The 19894-nt window shown below is 41.9% G+C and overlaps 1 protein-coding gene across 1 annotated transcript in view; it reads right to left on the bottom strand.

The window, feature by feature from the left end:
* Window positions 1-19894, bottom strand: part of ANAPC4 (anaphase promoting complex subunit 4) — a 92203-nt gene that overhangs the window by 22669 nt on the left and 49640 nt on the right. The window contains exons 12-21 of the mRNA XM_075191161.1: window positions 15259-15323; window positions 14850-14892; window positions 14690-14766; window positions 13886-13986; window positions 13510-13561; window positions 12914-12969; window positions 6057-6103; window positions 5854-5910; window positions 5698-5754; window positions 119-212 (exon numbers count right to left, since the gene is read on the bottom strand). Of these exons, the coding sequence (XP_075047262.1) occupies window positions 119-212; window positions 5698-5754; window positions 5854-5910; window positions 6057-6103; window positions 12914-12969; window positions 13510-13561; window positions 13886-13986; window positions 14690-14766; window positions 14850-14892; window positions 15259-15323 (649 nt within the window). The remainder of the gene's footprint in view (window positions 1-118; window positions 213-5697; window positions 5755-5853; window positions 5911-6056; window positions 6104-12913; window positions 12970-13509; window positions 13562-13885; window positions 13987-14689; window positions 14767-14849; window positions 14893-15258; window positions 15324-19894) is intronic.

Below are 19894 nucleotides of genomic sequence, written 5' to 3' on the forward strand. Positions count from 1 at the left end.
AGTAAAGTACTGTATACAAATTTAAAACATAAAGGCATCTGAAAACAAAAAGGTAACAATTAGCTTTTAGACATGCATTGTTATTACAAGTGCACTGCCAATAAGTGTAAACAAATACCTTTCAGGGGTGCACTGTTCTGGAGGAAGTTGAACCACTGGTTACCCTCTGTGCTAGGTGGTGACATCAGGTTTTCATCTTCATCTTTCAAATACTACAAACAGATTACCAATGTGATTCTAACAAATTCAGACATTAATTTTGACAATGCTTAGACAGCAGCTCACATGACCAGTGTTTTACCAATATTAACACAACAGACACTGTTACCTAATACCAACTGGCATCAACTTTGCGTGTTGTCCTTGCATTTTGAAAACAAGTACAATGCATGAAAACAAACTTGAACATGGAGAAGATCGTTTCAAATTACTCCATACCAAACTGAAATGTTATTTGTGTTTGGGAGAGTCGTGGCCTTCCGTATGCTGCATGCTCCATTCAATGCAATGAATGTGAGCAAAAATACAAGCTATCAATCACATGTCAAACCCATTTGACGTACGTTTTCACTGGCGTTTGAAAAAGGATTTATTTAAACGTAAAAACAAATGCCAGTAGGTAAAAGGTCTAAATATACCCTTATAAGATCTAGTATTGGAAGATTTAAAGACGAACGAAAATTATATTTTTGTTCTTACGTTAAATCCATTTATCTGAATCCAATGGGGGACACTGGAGACTGGGTGTAAAGTGTGGTTGCTTGAGCCTTGGCATTTTCAAATTTAGAGCTGAAATGTAAGCTCTTCCCCCTCTATACTTCATTGGCTATATTCTGACCTCAGTATTTGTTTAACAAAACATCGAAGGGCAGAAAACAGAACAAGATGAAATGAAAAGAAACAACATACTCCACGAATACCCAAATCCTAACAAAGATAATCAAACTGAAGGAATGCGCTCTCAAATTTACAGAGACGGGCTGTCACGCTCCAATCCAAGACTGGCAAATTACCGCACTTATCCACTGGCCAATGGTCTATTTATAGCCTAGTCAGCCTCTCTTATGAACTTCATAAAGGGCTAACATGTCATTCATCATGCGCAAGTCCTTGGTCCTGTCCACATAAGTCTCAGGGACTGAACCACATCCAGAAAAAAAAAAGAGAACCATCTTCCAGTCGCACACCAGAATCTCCTGACTCAGGTGGAACCTAGAAAACATCTTGGTTTGAAAATAAGGCTTGGTCCTAAGCACCGCAGTGTCCTCATGAAAAATGAGGAACGGAGATCTACAAGACAAAACCTCCAGCTCCAAAAAACACCTGGCAGAAGAGATCGACAAAAGGAAGAAAGTCTTCCAGGTGAGCAATATTAAGTCCACAGAACCAACGAATTCAAATTGAAAGGCAAAGCAGTCGGCTCCAAATTCAGATCCCACGGAAGAAAGTGTAGCAATCGGTCCAGCCTGAAAGAAGAGATAGAAAACTCTTTAATTCACACCAAGAAATGTACATCTTCCACACTCTGTGTTAAATATGAGCAGACACAGGCTTGCTAGCCTTGCCCATAGCAAGAATCACCCTATCAGAAAACGCCTTGGCCTTAACAATCATGGCTTCAAACAGCCATGCTGTTAACATCAGCCAAGGTAAACTCTGGTGGATAAAGGGATCCAGACTTAAGACGTCTGGTTTTAATGGTAGGCACCACACCACACCCCCTGCCATGTTTATGATGTCGGTATAGCAAGACCTCCATGGCTAGTCCAGTGCTACAAGAGTCACTAAAACGCCCTTTCTCTTGACCTTTTTTAGCACCCGTGAAAGCATGGTCGGGAACAGGAACAGGTAAATAATACCGAAGGGCCATAGAACAGACATTGTGTCCACAAGACACACCTGTGGATCCCTCTTCCTGGAGCAGTAGCACTCCACCTTGTGGTTAAAGCACTGCACCATCATGTTGATGTCTGGCTGACCCCACCTTCACACCAGATTTTGGAATATCTCAGGGTAAAGAGATCATTTCCCAGGAAGAAGACAAACTCCTCTGTCCAATGGAAGATTTGTGCTGTCTCCCGCAAGGCCAGGGCGTAAATCCTGGAGATTTACGCACACCAACAGATTGCACCTTTATGGCCCTTCCTCGCAGAAATGGTTGACCTGTTGTACAGAATGTTTAGAACCGCTGAGACCTGAAAACATTGTTGAGTGGGCCACGTATCTGTCACCAGCGAAGCAAAACTCTTGTCTCTGGTGAAAGAGAGAACATTTGCTTAGTCAAAAGCAGATGGGATTTGTTCTACTTCAATATCAACTCGAGCTGGAACACTTGTGAATGAATCTGTGCAAACTGCACTGCTTCAAATGGTGGACACCATCTTTCCAAGAAACTTAATTCCCAGGTGTACAGACACCTGCCTGTAAGCTAACAATGACTTCACCAGTCCTGCAGTGAGAGGATCTTGTCCTCTGACAGGAAAACCCGTAACCAACGGGTGTCGAACAGAAGACCCAAGAAGATCATCCTATGGAATGGACTCAGATTGGACTTCCTGAAATTGATAATGTAACAGTGTAATTTTAACCCCAGGATGGTCAACCGGAAAATGTGACTAAAGCAAGGGAGAGAACTCACCTTGACCAGCAGATCATTGACCCCTCTGGATCTGAGAAGGACTGCCATCACCACCACAATCTTGGTGAACACCATATGCACTGTCACCGGTCCGAAAAGACAGGACCAGAAATTGAAAATGTTGTGTCTGAACAGCGAATCTGAGAAGGTATTGATAACCCTCCCAGACTGGAACATGTAGTATCATGAAATTGCCCTGCTCCATGTTGCTGATGACAGACTGTAGAGACTCCATCTTGAACTTGTCCACCCTCAACTGCACGTTTAGGGATTTTGGGTTCAGAATAGGTTGGAAGGAGCCGTCCGCTTCAGAACCAGTAAGTATTTGAGTAAAACTCCAAACTCCATTCTTTGGGAGTAATTCAATTAGCCACGAAGTGTCTGGTGGGAATTCCAAACACACTTCGCGGCTAAGTCTTTAACAGAAATCTCCGCTCATTTTTCCCTCGCACCTGAAAAACTGAGGAGAGATTTTTACCATAGTAACGGTAACAGTGCACAGCTGCAATGTCCTGAAGAACATCACAGCTAATTGAATTACCCCCTTTGTCCGGCACAGAAATAACCACCACTGCTATAACGAGGGACTGAATGGCTTCTTGTAGAGCTAGTCGTTTTGCACTGCTTCCCTAGAAGACTATAGAGAAGAAGCAGTGGGGAGTGGATGCCTGGAGATCTATTATGTATCCCTGGCTGATGACACCGCTTACCCACTAGTCCCAGAAAAGAACAAGATAGGCTCCCACCACCACAGGGGTTCCAAACTGCCCATCATGCTGATTGTTTGTCAGAGGGCTTAGATGCTGGAGGCCTAGCTGTCCTCATCTGTATACCTCTGAAAAAAAAACTGTGCTTGAATTCATTCTGATCCAATGTTTCAGTTTCAAATTTTCCTCGTGGACATCGCGATAACACATATCAAACGTGCTTAGCTTTTATAATATGTGAGCTAATTAACATGCTTTACATTTGCTATCTTAAGATTCCAGTGATCAGCGTAGCGTGTAGAGACATGACACTCCCAGCATGTACCCCGCGACAAAAACACTCCCATGAAATTGTGCACGAACGATAAACAAACAGAGGACTACAATACATATAAACGTGTACCACATGGGCGTCCGCACGCTGTCATCGTCGGTATGGTAACCTGAATTGTGTACACAATCTCTTACATACATGTATATAAATAAAAACAGCTATCAGCTGTCCAACCACAACATATAAATAAAATATAACATGTCATTATTTATTCAACATAAAAGAGCCAACTTAAAGAAGTGTGTGGCTTCCATGTCAATAACGAATGCATGTGGTGCTCATTAAGTGAACTCCATTATTTGATCATCAGGAAATGCTACCACCTCTATATATAATCACAATCTTTGGCAGTTTGGGCTAGAACATTCAGACTTGAGTAAATATCATTCCAAGGAGAAAAACATCAGGGTTTTAGAATGACCAAATCAAATTCCAGACTTCAACCCCACTGAGATGCTTTGTTTATTCAGGAAATTATTAAATTGCTTACTGGATGATATCTTACCATATGTCTTTGGTCATTGTCTTGTGCAGAGAATTTCTCCGTATGTACAAGTTTATATATATATATATATATATATATATATATATATATATATATATATATATATATATATATATATATAGCGCTGGCTGCAACCTCATAGGGACCCAGCGACACACAATGGTGAGCAGCATAACTACACATTGTGGGCATGAGACTATGAACATATGTGAACATGTAGAGTATTTATTTTTTTCGCAATCATGTACAGTGCTATTCATGACATAGTAAGTATACCCTTTTTCACAATACCACATACAGTAAGTGACAGGATGGACCTCCTAGGCCATCCTGTCTGTGTGTTTTGCTGGGCAGAGCACTGGTACTGAATGCTGGGTTCCAACCTCAGAACAGCCGGATAACGGATTAGATTGGTCTAATCTGTAGGTCACAGGAATTACAGCTGGTAAGTAGGCGTCAAAGCAGGCTCTTGAAGCAATGATGCTTATTAGCTGAAATGTCCTAATAAGGACAGTTACATACACTAGATTAAGGTACTAGTGATCTCCAGAAGTACAGATGGAATAATGATACTACATAGTCAAAAAGAGCTCCTGATATCACATCAGATAATTTAACATCAGGATGTGATATTTCTCTAGACATGGAGTTAACGCAATTTAACTTCCATAATTCACAGCAGTCTGCAATATCCTACATTATTTGTATCCTGAGTCTAAATTGTTCAACCAGGTTCCTGTATCTCTAACAAGACATGACAACAGGTAACGTGACCTTCTGCTGGGCCTTCAGGCTAAAGCAGTTTTTTATTACATCTGCAAAAAAAAGACCTACTTAGCATTTCCTGCTTTCAGCAAAACAGACTTCCTCTAACCTGACATAATACATTAGAAAGCAATACATTTCCTATACCGAAATACACACAATATAAAAAAATATCAGTACATTTGCAATGATATAGAGCAGTGTCCTGCACCCTTAATTAAAATAAAGAACTACAATAAAGTTATTCCTATGTGATCCAGCCACAATAAGTATTTACTTTTTGCCATATATAACATTGCATGGTTTAATCCTTTCTTTTTACAAACTATGTCAACAATATACATTTCTTTCACAGAACATGATGCATTTTTAACAAACTAAAATATTAGCAATAATAAAACTTATTCAATACAGTGTTGCAAACAGCACATGTAAATTAGTTTAACTAAATTTAATCTGATTGGTTGCCAGGAATAAAAGCATGTTTGTATAAATTTCATCTTTTTAAATAATAATTGAAGAAAACTAAACCATATAAAAATATCTGCATATCTTGTAAAGGAGGGTCAACTGTACTGTCATGCGCTTCCTTGAGTTTAAAAACAGCTCTAGTTAATTATATTATTAAGATGTACTCATGTGGGTGACTGAATAGTGTTATAAAGAATTGACCTTTCCAAATCATCACCTATTAGAGCATGTTTTTTTTTGTTATCAATAAAGTGGTTCTGAAGAAATAATACTTTACCTGACCAACTCTTTCTACGTTGAAGTATTTGCCTTTCTGGTTATACAAGTCTGGTGCCTAGAAGATAATATAAACCATCTCTATAAAATTAGAAAAACATGTCTGTGTATGACAACTACCGAAATGATTTATTAAGTTTGTAGAGTGGAGACTTACCTCATTAAAGTGTTCGGTTAAAAAGTCTGCTACAAAAGTGATGTCTTTCTGAGTCATCTACACAAAAGACAAAACCTCAGATAGTGGATTAATAAATACATAATCCTTATGCCACGATAAACTTACATTCCATGCATACAACTTAAAAATGAACTATGACTTGAACAGCATAACAAATGTTTTTTTATTTAAATTTTGATTACCTTATTTAATTCGGGAAGAACGTGATCTTCGGACATCCGTAACATAGCTAAAGAAAAAGAACCCCAATTCATTACACTTAAGTATACAAGGCCATAGCCGAACAGGACAAGTTGATCCAGTATGAATAGGAACCATTTAATAACCATAAATGTTTATGTAAAACTTCTGGCACCATTATGGGCATTAAGATGTTATTAGGCATTTTGGTTTAGAAAGTAACTTTCCAAGGGCTTACTGACATGAAGTCCAATGCCTCCATCATGATCAGAGCCATCTCTTAAATATCTTTTTTTGGAATCGTGAGTTTTTTATTGGAAAATTTTTATTACATAGACAAAAAAAATATGGCATGTTATGCTAACAAGGAGCAGTTGCTAATCTAATCAATGAATTAACATACTAGTTATCCAGGCTCACAAGGTAAAATGGAGTAACAAGTTAGGTGAATGGTTAACAATCATTGATGAAAGGGCTGACATAATAGCAGTTGTTCCAGTACAGAAATTGTAAACATATAGCTGACACATATAGCTGTGTCAGCGGACAAACTAACAAAGCACATATAATTGAATTCCTGTACATAAAACCACATAGCTCAGGACAACAGGTAAACAGGTGGATGTGCAAAACAATGCCAACCAGGGACCCAGAAAGATAAGCCTGCGGATATACTACTCAGAAGGCACATACATTTCCCAGCCTCCATCCAGAATGTATTCTATACTTAGAGTTGTACCAGCGAAACCATATCTGATAATACTGTACTTATGACTGGCACTTCTAAACCTGTACATGTAGCGTTCATGGCCCATAACATCATTTACGAGAGCTTGCCATTTTTGGAAGTCAGGGAAATCAGCAGCAAGCCATGTACAGGCTATTATGACTTTTGCTAGTGTCAGGAGAATAAAGACATATTTATAAATCATTTTACTCAGAGTATCCCTCTAATGAGACGCCAAACAGAGATCAGAGGGTTACGGGGGTGCATCTGATACGGTGTCACAAATTAATCTTCATACATGTGACCAAAACCGCTGAACTGCCGGAGAGTCCCACAACGGGTGCTGAGTCACTGTCACCTCTTGAATATCTTTAGTCACGTTACGTTGCTCAGAAATGCACTTGCAAATATTATCACCAGCTCTTTTATATACAGCAAACTGTACTTTAGGTTCAGCATTCTTTAAGTCTCCTTACGTTTAAAAAGGGGCCATAGAGGTTTTGCATAATTTAATGCAATTTGTCAGGAAGCTCAGCATTAAGGGATATACCTGGACGAAGAGGGCTTCACATTCACATTCTAATCAGATTGAATGCGTCAATCAGATTAGATTATGTTACAATGATTGCCCTGCACGTGTCTATATTCTCCTTGTGTGAGCTGTCTTTTATTCATTCACATTACCGTATAGTCGTGAATAGTTATCTGCATCCAAAAGCTCCACTGTATCCCAGGGCTGGTTGAAGCTTTCTTCACCTTTTTTTAATAAAATCTATCCGATTTAACTATTTTACATGGAAATAAATATTCTATCAAATTTGGATTTGGGAAACTAAGCAAACGCTGTTCCAAATAATTTATAGCCCAAAAGCAATCATTTCCTGTTTTATTTGATATCAAACAATACCTGAAAACTTGGAGTATTTATTCTGAACAATCTGCTTATACCACTTTCACATTGCCGCCCGGTAATTTCCCAGGTTTTTCAAGCCGGTATTTTGCAGAATCACAGAGCATCCCAGCTCAGAGACCCGTTCACACTGCACCTTGGACCCGGGAATTTCCCTGGTCGACCCTGTTCATACTGAACAGGGTTCTGCCCTGGAAATAAAGTGTCAGTCATAAAAAGAGGAGCTTTGATTAGCTGAAAAATGGTGAGGCAGGAATCCAGTACTGTGAATGGAGTGGAGATCCCAATATTGAAGCGCAATGACATTGATACCAAACTTGTGCCCCATGTAGTTGGTGCTTGCTGTATTTTACACAATATTTAGAAATACAGAAAGAGCACTTTATACCAGAGTGGAACGTACAGGACTCTGAACTATATGTCATATCTGTGAATTCTCCTACTTATGAGGGAGAACGCACAAATACCTCTGCAGAACTCATTCGTACCATCACTGCCAATCTGTCATCAATAAGTGAGAAGAGCAGACAAAGGGTTACCTGAACAAAATATTTGTATACAAAGTGTAAAAAATACTTTTTAAAGGGTACATATTACGTCATATGTACCAATATAAAATATATATCAAATATAAATAAAAAAGTACGTGTTTTTTCCAAAAGGTCACAATACTAATCACTGTCGGATAAGCCAGTATCATTAAGCTGACTACCGCCATAACTGACGGTAATGTGGGTACTCAGGGTTTTGGGATTGCTCTGAAACAGCTGTGAGTAAAACCTTGCACACAAAGCTAGCATCCAGAGATGCAAAGCCCTGCAAGTTGTAGTATTTGGAAAAATTGTGTGCAGACGACCACGTAGCAACCTGGCACAACTGTTCAGCCGAAGCACCATGACACGCCACCCATGAAGCACCGACAGCCTTAGTTGAGTAAGCTTTCAAGCCCATTGGCACTCGCCTAGTCACCTGCATGTAAGCCAACCGAATATTGGATGTAGTCCATCAAGAGACTGCTTAGAGGCACCAACATCACTTGTGGGCATCATACAGAATTAACAATTGATTAGTCTCACAAACCAAAGTGGTATGGTCCAAATAGAGCCTGAGGGCCAGGTCTAAATGCTGAAGTTGCACAGCCGTAAAAAACGATTGAGTCCTAGGAGAAAACGTTGGAACAATATTCTCCTTGTTTAAGTGAAAACGTGAGACCACTTTCTGTCTAGTCAGAATGAAACTTTAGAAATGGTGGGTTACAGCACAGCGCCCCCTACTAGGGCAACCTGGGAGCAGAAGAGATAGTAAACAAGAACACTACCTTCCAGGTAACGTAACGGAGATTCACTAATTCCAACAGTTTAAAAAGCTCTCTAGTAAAAGCTCGGAGAACCAAATTAAGAACCCATGGTTCTACAGGGTGCATAAAGGGGGTTGAGCGTGTAGAACCCCAGTAGAAAAATCTGCACATCCTTCATAATTGCCAACCTTCACTGGAAAGAGATACAGAGTACAAAAACCTGCAGTTTAAGAGAGATGGAGATCTTTGTTGGGACTCTCGTCTAGAATGGATAGCAAATGAGAAAGATTGAAACGGAAAGTGTGAAAACTGACGCATACACCATAGAAAATATACGCCTTCCACATACTGTAGTAAATCCGGAAGAAAATGGTTTTCTAGCCTTTAACATGGTCTGTACTACCTCGTGGGAGAAACACATGGCTTGGAGAATCAGGGTCTCAATAGCCACACTGTCAAAGCCAAACAACATAAACTTTGGCAACTAAGAGGGCCATGGACGAGAAGATTGGGATGAAAAGGCAACCGGAAGGGGGAACCTACATCCGTCCCCAGAATGTCAGAGTACTATGCCATGTGCGGCCAATCCGGAAACAACCAGAATGGCGGCCCCTCCGTCTCTTAAGTTTCTTGAGCACCCACAGAAACATGAGAATCAGAGGAAACAAATGCACCAGATGACACCGCCACAGAATAGTCATGGCATCCATATACTTCGCCGCGGGATCCCTGACCATCATGCAGAAAAGAGGGACCTTTCAATTTCAGATGGGACACCGGGAGAGCTATCTCCAGCTGACCCAAATAATGAGCCAGTAGAGCAAAAACCTCAGTGTGAAGCGACCATTCTCCTGTATGGACCCTGTTGCGGCTGAGGTAAACTGCCTCTAAGTTCTCAACCCCCATAATGAAAATGGCTGATATCACTGGAACATGTCATTCCGACCAGGACATGATCTGTGCAGTCTCCTTCATTGCCATGGTGCTGCAGGTTCCCCCATGATGGTTCAGCAATTCTACCACTGAAACATTGTTTGATTGGACTTTGAATGGCTTGCCAGCCAGAAAGCCTTGAGCCTGTACAAGTGCCCTGAGTACCAGCACGTTGTTGGGCAGCAGTGCCTCCTGGGGAGGCCCTGGAACCGAAGACCACTGATGACCATGCCCCACCAGGACAGACTGGTGTCCGTAGTAACCAAGGTCCCACGATCGGAGGGACTGACCCTTGAACTGATGAGCGTTCATGGACAAACTGATGAACTACCTGTCCTAATGAAGGCTAAATTTGGACCACTTTCGGATAAGCTCCCTCTGGAGTGGGCAGAGAATGAAACTGTGAAGGCTACTGCTTCGAACATGGATACCATGGTATCTAGCAATTTCATGCAACAGAGAAGGGACACTACCCGCTTAGCCAGGACGGGCCAGAGAACCTTGTCACCCGAAAGAAACACCCGTTAACAGCCAAGGCCAAGAAAACACATCCTTTGTGCATGCTTCTAGAAATTTCATAGTCAGCTGATTGTGTAGGAGCTTTCAACAGGTCTAAATAAGGAACAATAGTGACACCCTGAGAACGCAGAAGACCTGCAATAACAGCCATAGCCTTCATGAAGACCCGTGGGGCGGTAGCTAGGCCAAAGGACAAAGCGCGGAATTGATATTGTGCATCATGGACCGCAGAGAGAAGCAGACACTAATGCCTCTCGAAAATGGGGATGTGGACATAAGAATCCTTTATGCCTAGAGAAGCCAGGAAACATCCACGTTCTATGTCCGCAATGATGGACAGCAACAGTTCCATCTTAAAGCCCAGAACCCGAAGCTGTTTGTTGAGGGTTTTGAGGTTCAGGATCAGAGTGAATGAGCCGTGCGGGTTGGGACCAGAAAGAGGTTGTAGTAAAACCCCAATCCCCTTTTTCAGAGGAGCAATGAGAATAATGACTCCCGAAACCAGAAGTTTCTGGATAACCTCCTGGAGTGGCCTGCACCTGAGGCTGCAGTAGGGAGACCTTGGGTGAAGAACCTACGATGAGGGAAATGCACAAGGTCGATAACATAACCCCAAGTGACAACCACTTGAACCCCTGAATCCGAGGACGATCGTGAAAACTGCAAAAGATGGGCACTTACCACAATACTGTAGAGATGGCTCCGGAGTCTTGGGTACTAGCGCGCCTCAGGGTATATCAAGGAGTTGATGCTGGCTCTGCGTCAGATATTGGAGATTCCTGACTGTCAGAAGGAACTTCTTCCACAAATGAAGAATCAATCACTAATTCTCCCTTATCCTGGGAAGAACAATCAGAATCTGACTAATTTCACCAGCCTGTGTTTACGAAAGGAGGAAGGCGTAGGGGAGTGTAACTTACTCTCTAATGAGAAAGAAACTGAAACCAAACCTTGTACAGAGGCCAGTTCTACAGAATCTGCAACCACAGGTCCAGGTGGGACCCTAGCTTAGCGAACCAGGAACAGAGTCCACAGAAACATGGGGATATGTAGGAAAGCCCACAGCCTGAGACCACACAAACTAAACAAGCTCTGCTACAGTATTGGTCAGTGACCAAGTCCAGGCGGGCTCCGCTGAGTTAGAACCAGAACTTCCTGGCACACATGTTATGCAATCCCCCTGACTGGCAGGCTGTGCACAAAGTGCCTGCGTCTGACCGCCCGACAGCAATATGGAGTTACAGACTGCACAGGTGAACTTCATCATAGAACTCACCCCAGCCTTAACCTTCAAGTATCTCCTCCTATCTGACTTGAAATACACACTTAGGGCAAAAAACACAGAATATAAAAAACAGTGAAAATAAAAACCATGCAGCACACAATCAAAACACAGAAAATGAGCCTGCCTTACAGCCAAAGAGCCCCAACAGTCTATGAGACAAAATCACAGAGCAAAAAAAACACCCCACAACACGTTACCTGACTAGAGAAGGGACAGTTAGAAGGCACAGTTAGAAGGGAGAAGCTGGAGCTCTAAAATGGCTGCCTATCCTGGTGACTGCACACAAAGAGTGAGAAACCACCAGGGAGGAAGTGCAGAGACATGGAAGAAACACCTCCTCCCAGGGCCCAGCAATGGACTGGCAGCAGTCCAGCAGGACAGCCCCCTTCCCCAATCCAGTATCCAGCAGGGGCTTACACTAGGACTGTAACCCCTACCTGACCCAGGCTGGGTTAGGGCCGCAGACGCGGCTCCACTGAACTGCCAATGAAGTCCACATATACACACAGAAGCAGGCACCAACCAAGGACAGTCGAAGAATGAATGAAACAACCTAACCCGCCCACGAGTAGGCACTAAAACAAAGCTGAAGCCTTAACAGGAAGGGGGTATAGAGTGGGAGGAGCCAGGGCTAGCTAACAACTTTCTTAAAGTGGCATATGCCTATATCTCCCTACACTATACTCCAGTGTCCCTGGTGTACCCCCAATGGTGTACTTTTGACAATAGTTTAATTTGTATGCATTGTATTGTATTTGTGTTTTCACAGACAAAAATTTACCAAAAATATTTTGCAAAGCATCTATTCAAACAGACCTTGAAAATGTATAACTGGGGAGTGCGAATACCAGAAAAATATGCGAATTTGTACTGAAATGTTTTAAGGTTTGTGAACAACCATCTTGGTATTGTTCTATCTTACAGGATGGATTAAGCACAATAATACTAGAATTTTGGGCCAAAACATCGTACTGGTATACTCAGGAGTATACCAGTATGATATTGTATACTCAGGGGACTTAGTATGGTTGCATGCAAACAAAATAATGAAAACAATAGATGAGATGACAAGTATTTAGGGTGTTATTGTTGCATCACAACTGTTTCTTCAGCAACATCAAAACATGGAGAATACAGTTACCATGTCCATGGAAGTGAGTGTTAGAGAAAAATGATTGACCGACTTACCCACATACAACCATCGAAAGAATGCCTTGAAGTTTTTCATACCGCTGTCTATAACTCTGAAAGACAGCAGTAAGCCAGTCTAATTTCAAATAAGCCCTAAGTTCAATGACTTGTAACAGTATATTTTAAAAAGTAATAGCAATTAACAGAAATATTAACATTAGGTAAGGCAATTATGACCACGATGCTCCACAATCAGTGCTGCTGTGTACAACCATGTTGCAGTATTTATAAACCTCACTACTACATAAATTGGCAGGAAATTCATCTGATCTCCTGTATGACCAGCAAATAATGCTTAATGTTACAAATGTAGAAGCTTTCAGGTGATTTAGAATGAAAAATATGCTGGCTAAGTGTTAAGACAGCAATCCCTTGAAAAAAAATCACGTGGAAATTACTGTGGCATGTTATGACAAGAATGTTGGTATTTATTATTTACCCTTGTTTTTTTTCCTTAACTACTAGATGCAAAAGGTACCTAACTTTTAAAGAAAGAAAGAAAATGTAATGATATGAGGGATTACTGCTTTAAAACTACCTAGTGTCAAAGTCACAAAGTTTGAGCTTTAAATAGCATGATAAATAAAACTTACTGCAGAAGTTCATTTGCTTTAAGAATGAAGGAACCAACAGATGTTATTGCATCTGCAAAGGAAAGAACATATTGAAATAAATAAAAAAATAAATATATATATATATATATATATATATATATATATATATATATATATATATATATATCTTACATGAAAATAGCGAGCTGAAGATTCTGCTGTGTTTAATTTAATCTCTTGACACTGAATAATTTACAGTCCTGACACTGGCGACAGGTTCTCAAACACTTCCCTCCCTGTGATATGCCAATGGTTAGTAATGTGTAATATTGCACAATTAGTAATGTATAGACATATTCCGTCACCTTGTGGCCTTACATATGTGTTTTTGCATTGCAAATCACAGAAAACATACCTTCAATTGCTTTGGAATCAAGGCCAAGAGGTTCATACTTCTGCTTCCACAAGGCCATCCCTTTCAGCTCACTTAGGTGGTACAGCAAAGCTTCAGCTCCACTGCAAACCAGAGAACAGTATTCACTCAATAATTCCTCCAGCTATCTGCTCTACTCGTTAATTTAATTAAAAAAAAAAGAAGAAGTTTAATTCTGATTTCTAATACTGATGCACAGAGAGCTCTTCCTTCATCTGCCAGCCACCTTGATGCATCGAGAACCACCGGCCCGACTGCCAGCTATCTTAATGCACAGAGAGCCCCCTCCCCAAATGCCCACCACCTTGATGCTCAGAGGGCACAATCAATTGCCAGCAGCTGCTGCGCAGAGATGCTAAACCTTACCATGCTATATACTGGTGCCTCTGTGTTTTCATTTTTATGGGGTGATTCAGGAAAGTGCTGTTAGGTCCTAAATGATTCCAGCGGCATCATGAATGCATCTGGAGAATGTTCCTCTGTCGCATCAAACAGGCTTATCAGCAGTTAGCGCTCACAGGTCCTAATGATTGCAGCATTGTGCAGTGACAGCAGAGGTAACGGTAAGTGCGGCTGTCACCTTCACTATCAGAAGATAGCAACCAGAGTTGAAAAATCCAGGCTGAGCCCGTAATGCCCAGTGATCAACTACTTTGGCACCACACAGGGGAGAAAGTGACTAATGAAGGGTGCAAAACTTCTTTAGATAACATCTCTTCCACTACTCATTTCTGTGATTACATTTTACTAGCAAAAATAATAGGTTTCAGGATGAAATCAACATACCTTTGTAAGTGACTAATAACTAATTTCTGAATAGTGGAGTATGAAGACTCAACAGACTGTCCAAGTTTCTTTAAGCCCTAACAACAAAGACATCATATTACTTTTCACTTTATATCTACTATTTCTAGATGTGATTGAGAAAAGATATATGGATACTTACTTTAACAGTTAGCTGATTCATCAGCAACGCTTGGAGCTCAGGACTAAATGCCAACAATTAAGAAAAGAAAAAAGCAAAAAAGTTAGCTTGCTGCATAATATAAAGGCGGACCTTGAAAACTAAAGGTAGCCAGAAAGGTGACAAACAGAGCCAAAATTTAGCAGTGGTAAATTATCCATACTGCACAAGGTCACCAGTGATTCAGTAGTTTAGACAGACAGGACTGTCCTATTTGGTCTTCAAAATTGGCCTCAAATCTATGCAATTACTGAAAGCTTCAGACAACCTCATCACCACATGTATGATAAGCTTAACAAAAATTGTTACATCTCGTTTATAAACCTAATTTACCACATATTTTTGCTTCATGTACTGGCTATAAAGAAATTAGGTCCTTTGAACATGTTACCTTGCTTTACCCCACAAGAGGAGTTGCATGAATTCATCATGAACAGAGGTGGTCGTACTTTTTTCCTGAAAGCATGAAATATAATATCACAAAACTACTTCATATGACTTATTGATATGTCAGTATTTGCATACACAGTGGTCTATATGAATTTGTCAAAGCAGACAAGGGACTTTACAATTAGTGTCACAGTGTTATATATATTTACATTGCAATAAAATATCACCTTATATATGACCAGCTTTAACAAATCTTCTTCAAAATGTTGTATTTAAACAAAAACCTCTAAAAAAGTAGGTATAGTTTTACATACAATCTATTGTTTAGTAGAAGACTGCAAATTCTTTTTAACCATATTTCTTATTTGTACAATATTTGTATTTTTAAAGGAGATTTTTTTTCTACTTACCGTTAAATCCTTTTCTGTCATGCTTTAGGGGAATGTTGGTAGGGTACTAGAAAAATTACCAATAAATCCCACAAACCTACCTATAACCTCCCCACCCACATCAACCTTATTTCTCATCACTACTAGTCCGGCAAGGAGACAAGCCAAAAAGAGACGCATTCTTTGGTGTGTTAATCCATCTACCACTAAGAGTTTCAACATAAAGTACAAAAATCCTCTTTTCTTTTGCAGAAGAGCGGGGACACAAACGGTGGGAAGTGGGAGGAAAGCATAGGAACAAACAGCCACCTGGATGACATTCAGAGTCGCTGCAGAGGTGTCAATTCCACTTTAAAAAATTTGGAAAAAAGTTATGTTGGGTCAAAATGATGGCCACGCTACAAACATGGTATACTAACACCCTATAAAGAAGCACCAACAGCCCTGGTCAATTGCACTCATCAGTCCATTTTAGATTACAGTCCTGTTCTAGCGGGCTATTGACTGAGAGGAGTCACTGCATCCCTTCTATGACACTCAAAAGAACAAAAGAGGCATCCATGGGGTGGATCTCCTGAAACTTGGATAGATACAGCGGGTGAAATAAGTATTGAACACATCAACATTTCTCTCAGTAAATATATATTTAATGTGGCTATTGTAATGAAATTTACACCAAATGTCAGCAACAACCCTTGCAATCCACACATGCAAAGAAATCAAACCATAGATGTCCATAAATTAAGTTTTGTGTAATAATGTGAAATGACACAGGGAAAAAGTATTGAACAAGCTTCCTGAAATGTATTTAATACTTTGTACAAAAGCCTTTCTTGGTAATGACAGATTCAAGACGCCTCCTGTATGGAGAAACTAGTCGCAAGCATTGCTCAGGTGTGATTTTGCCCCATTCTTCAACGCATATAGTCTTCAAATCTTGAAGGTTCCGTGGGCTTCTTCTATGAACTCTGATCTTTATTTCTTTCCATACATTTTCAATTGGATTCAAGGTAGGTGATTGGCTGGGCCATTCTAGCAGCTTTATTTTCTCTCTCTGAAATCAATTGAGAGTGTCCTTGGCTGTGTGTTTGGGATCATTGTCTTGCTGAAATGTCCACCCTCATTTTATCTTCAGCATCCTGGCAGATGGCAAAAGATTTTTTTATCAAGAATGCCTCGGTAAATTTTTCCATTCATCTTTCCCTCAATTATATGTAGTATGCCAGTATCTTGTGCAGAAAAACAGCCCCACAACATGATGTTCCCATCTCCAAACTTCACTGTTGGTATTATCACGCGCCGGGTGTGGGGGCAGCACACCCGACACCCGGCAGACTTACCTGTCATCGGCGTTCCGCTTCCCGCTGGGCGCCGCCATCGTGGATCCGGGTCTGCGCATGTGCAGACCCAGCGGTTGCACTAATTCCTTTGCCTGCTGCTGATTGGTCCTTCTCCCTGGCGGCAAGTTTAAAAGGCACCTCCTCTCTATCTTCAGTGCCTGTTCTTCGAGTCACCTCCTGGTGATAGAAGTGGCTTCCAGTTGCCTTCCAGCCATTCTCCTCCTTGTGGACTGCAGAGCTGACGCTCACTCTCTGGAACTTTCATCTGTCACATAATGACCTGCAGAGCTGACGCTCATCCTCCTGAACTTCACTTCATCTGCCACATAGTGGCCGACATCTTCATTACCAACACTTCTAGCATTGTCAGCATTTCCTACGATACTATTGCCTGTAGTCTTCCCAGGGACTTCCGTACAGTGCTCTAGTAGGGACCGCGACCTGCGAGGTAGACGCAGCTAAGCCCATACCGCTTTGCGGCGGTTCCTGGTGAACACCGTCTCCTCGTTAGACTCCGCGCCCTGCTGGAGTAGTGCTAAACTGTTTGAATCTCTTGGTTTTGCTACATCTACCGAGTCTCCTCGTTAAAACCGTGACAGGTATGGTGTTTTTGGAGTGATGTGCAGTGCCATTTCTCCTCCAAACATGGTGTGTATTATGGCATCCAAAGAGTTCAATTTTGCTCTCATCTAACCACACTATATTCTCCCAGTATTTCACAGCTTGTCCAAACTTTAAACAAGCTTCAACACATTTTTCTTCAGCAAAGGAGTCTTGTGTGGTGAGCGTGCATACAGGCCATGGTGGTTGAGTGCATTACGTATTGGGTTTTTTAGAGAATTTTTATACTTACTCTAAAACTGTTTCTCCGATTCCATCTGGAGGACACTGCTACCATGGGTTGTGTGAGGTGAGCGTGGATTGGCACTTAGCTAGTTAAACTTGTTTAATGTATCAATGCTGACAGACCCCTTCCCCTCTGCAGCTCCTCATTTTAAATTATAAAGCCCCAAGGAATATTGGTCAAACAGCCAAAGAACATACAGCAGAAGAGAAGGAGGGAGGGAATGCAGTGTCCCCCAGATGGAATCAGAGAAACAGATTTATCGTAAGTATAAAAATCCTCTTTTCGCTTTCATCCTATCTGGGGGACACTGCTACCATGGGAACCTTCTAAAGCAGCCCCCTAAGGCTGGGACCGCTCTGACAGCCTGGAACGTAGAGCACTACGGCCAAAATTGGAATTGATAGAATTTTGTAAAAGTATGGACCGAGGACCAGGTGGCTGCTCTGCAAAGTTGGTCCGCTGAGGCCCCATTTCTCGCTGCCCAAGATGCCCCCACCGAACAGGTGGAATGGGCAGTAAGTCGACCTGGCACAGCTCGGTTACAACTAATGTAAGCCTGCCTAATGGTTGCAGTAATCCATCTTGCAATGGATTGCTTTGAGGGTGGCCATCCTCTTATGTGAATCAAACAGAATAAATAGAGAATCTGTGGTCGAATTTGGGAGGTCCTCCTCACATAAATTCGGAGTGCTCTGACCACATCTAAACACTCCATTGAATGTTGTCCGGAAGACGATACCTCCGCCTGAAAACACTGGAACCACAATCTCCTGGTTCATGTGAAATGCTGAAAACACCTTCGGTACGAACAAAGGAATAGTCCGTAGAACTGCTCTGTCCTTGTGAAAAACCAAATACGGTTCACGACAAGAATGGGCTTCTAATTCTGACACTCTGCGAGCCAATGCAATCGCCAGAAAGAACGCTACTTTCCACGTTAAGAAGCTTAGATCAGCTGAACGTAACGGTTCGATAGGAGGCCCCTTAAGCATATTGAGTACCAGGTTGAGATCCCATGGTACCGTAGGTGGGATATAAGGCGGTTGGATATCCAAGACTTTCTGCAGAAACGTCCAAATGTCCGGCATGTCCACCAATCGAAGGTGAAAGAAAACCAAAAGGGCTGATATTTGTACTTATAAAGAGCCCAAACGAAGGCCATTCTGGAGGAATGCCATGAAACGGATAAGACTGAAGGATGATGTGTGGCAGGGCTGATTCTCACACCATCTGATATAAGTGCACCAGATGCGATGGTACATATGAGCCGAAACTAGCTTACGAGCTCGCAACAGTGTGTTCACGACTTTAGGAGAGAATCCTCTAGACCGCCAAGGGCTGGCTTCAACAGCCATGCCGTTAAAGTTAGCCGAGGCAAGTCCTGATGTCTGACTGGTCCTTGGAGAAGGAGGTTGTCTCACAGTGGTAGGCATACTCCTTGACCTACTGCCATCGAGATAATGTCTGCATACCATACCCTCCGTGGCCAGGCGGGAGCCACCAGTATCACTGGGAGCCCCCCTTGCCTTACTCTTCTGAGAACATGGTGAATCATAGGTATAGGGGGGGGGACAGATATCCCAACCGGAAGTCCCAGGGCATTGTCATGATCTCAACGGCTACTGCCAGAGGGTCCCTTGCCCAGAATCTTGGGACCTTCCTGTTATGCCTCGGCGCCATGAGGTCCAGATCCAGGAGACCCCATCTCAGGATCAGTGACTGCAATACCTCCTGATGGAATGACCACTCCCCCGGCATCACTGCCTCCCAATTCTAAATGCCTGGGATGAACACCGTTGCGATTGTGGGAACATTCTGTTCCGCCCAGGCGAAGATCTGTGCTGCAATTGTCATTGCTCCTGCACTTCTGGTTCCGCCCTGTCTGTTGACATAAGCCACTAGTGTGGCATTGTCGGATTGTAACCTGACCGGAAAACCTGAAGCATGTTCTGGGCTCCCCGAAGAGCCATTAGCGTGGCCTTCAACTCCGGAATATTGATCGACAGGGAAGACTCCTGAGTCGACCAAAGGCCTTGCAGCCATAAATGAAGGGCCACAGCC

Source organism: Mixophyes fleayi, chromosome 11 (genome assembly GCF_038048845.1).
Source record: "Mixophyes fleayi isolate aMixFle1 chromosome 11, aMixFle1.hap1, whole genome shotgun sequence".
In the NCBI taxonomy this organism is placed as follows: domain Eukaryota; kingdom Metazoa; phylum Chordata; class Amphibia; order Anura; family Limnodynastidae; genus Mixophyes; species Mixophyes fleayi.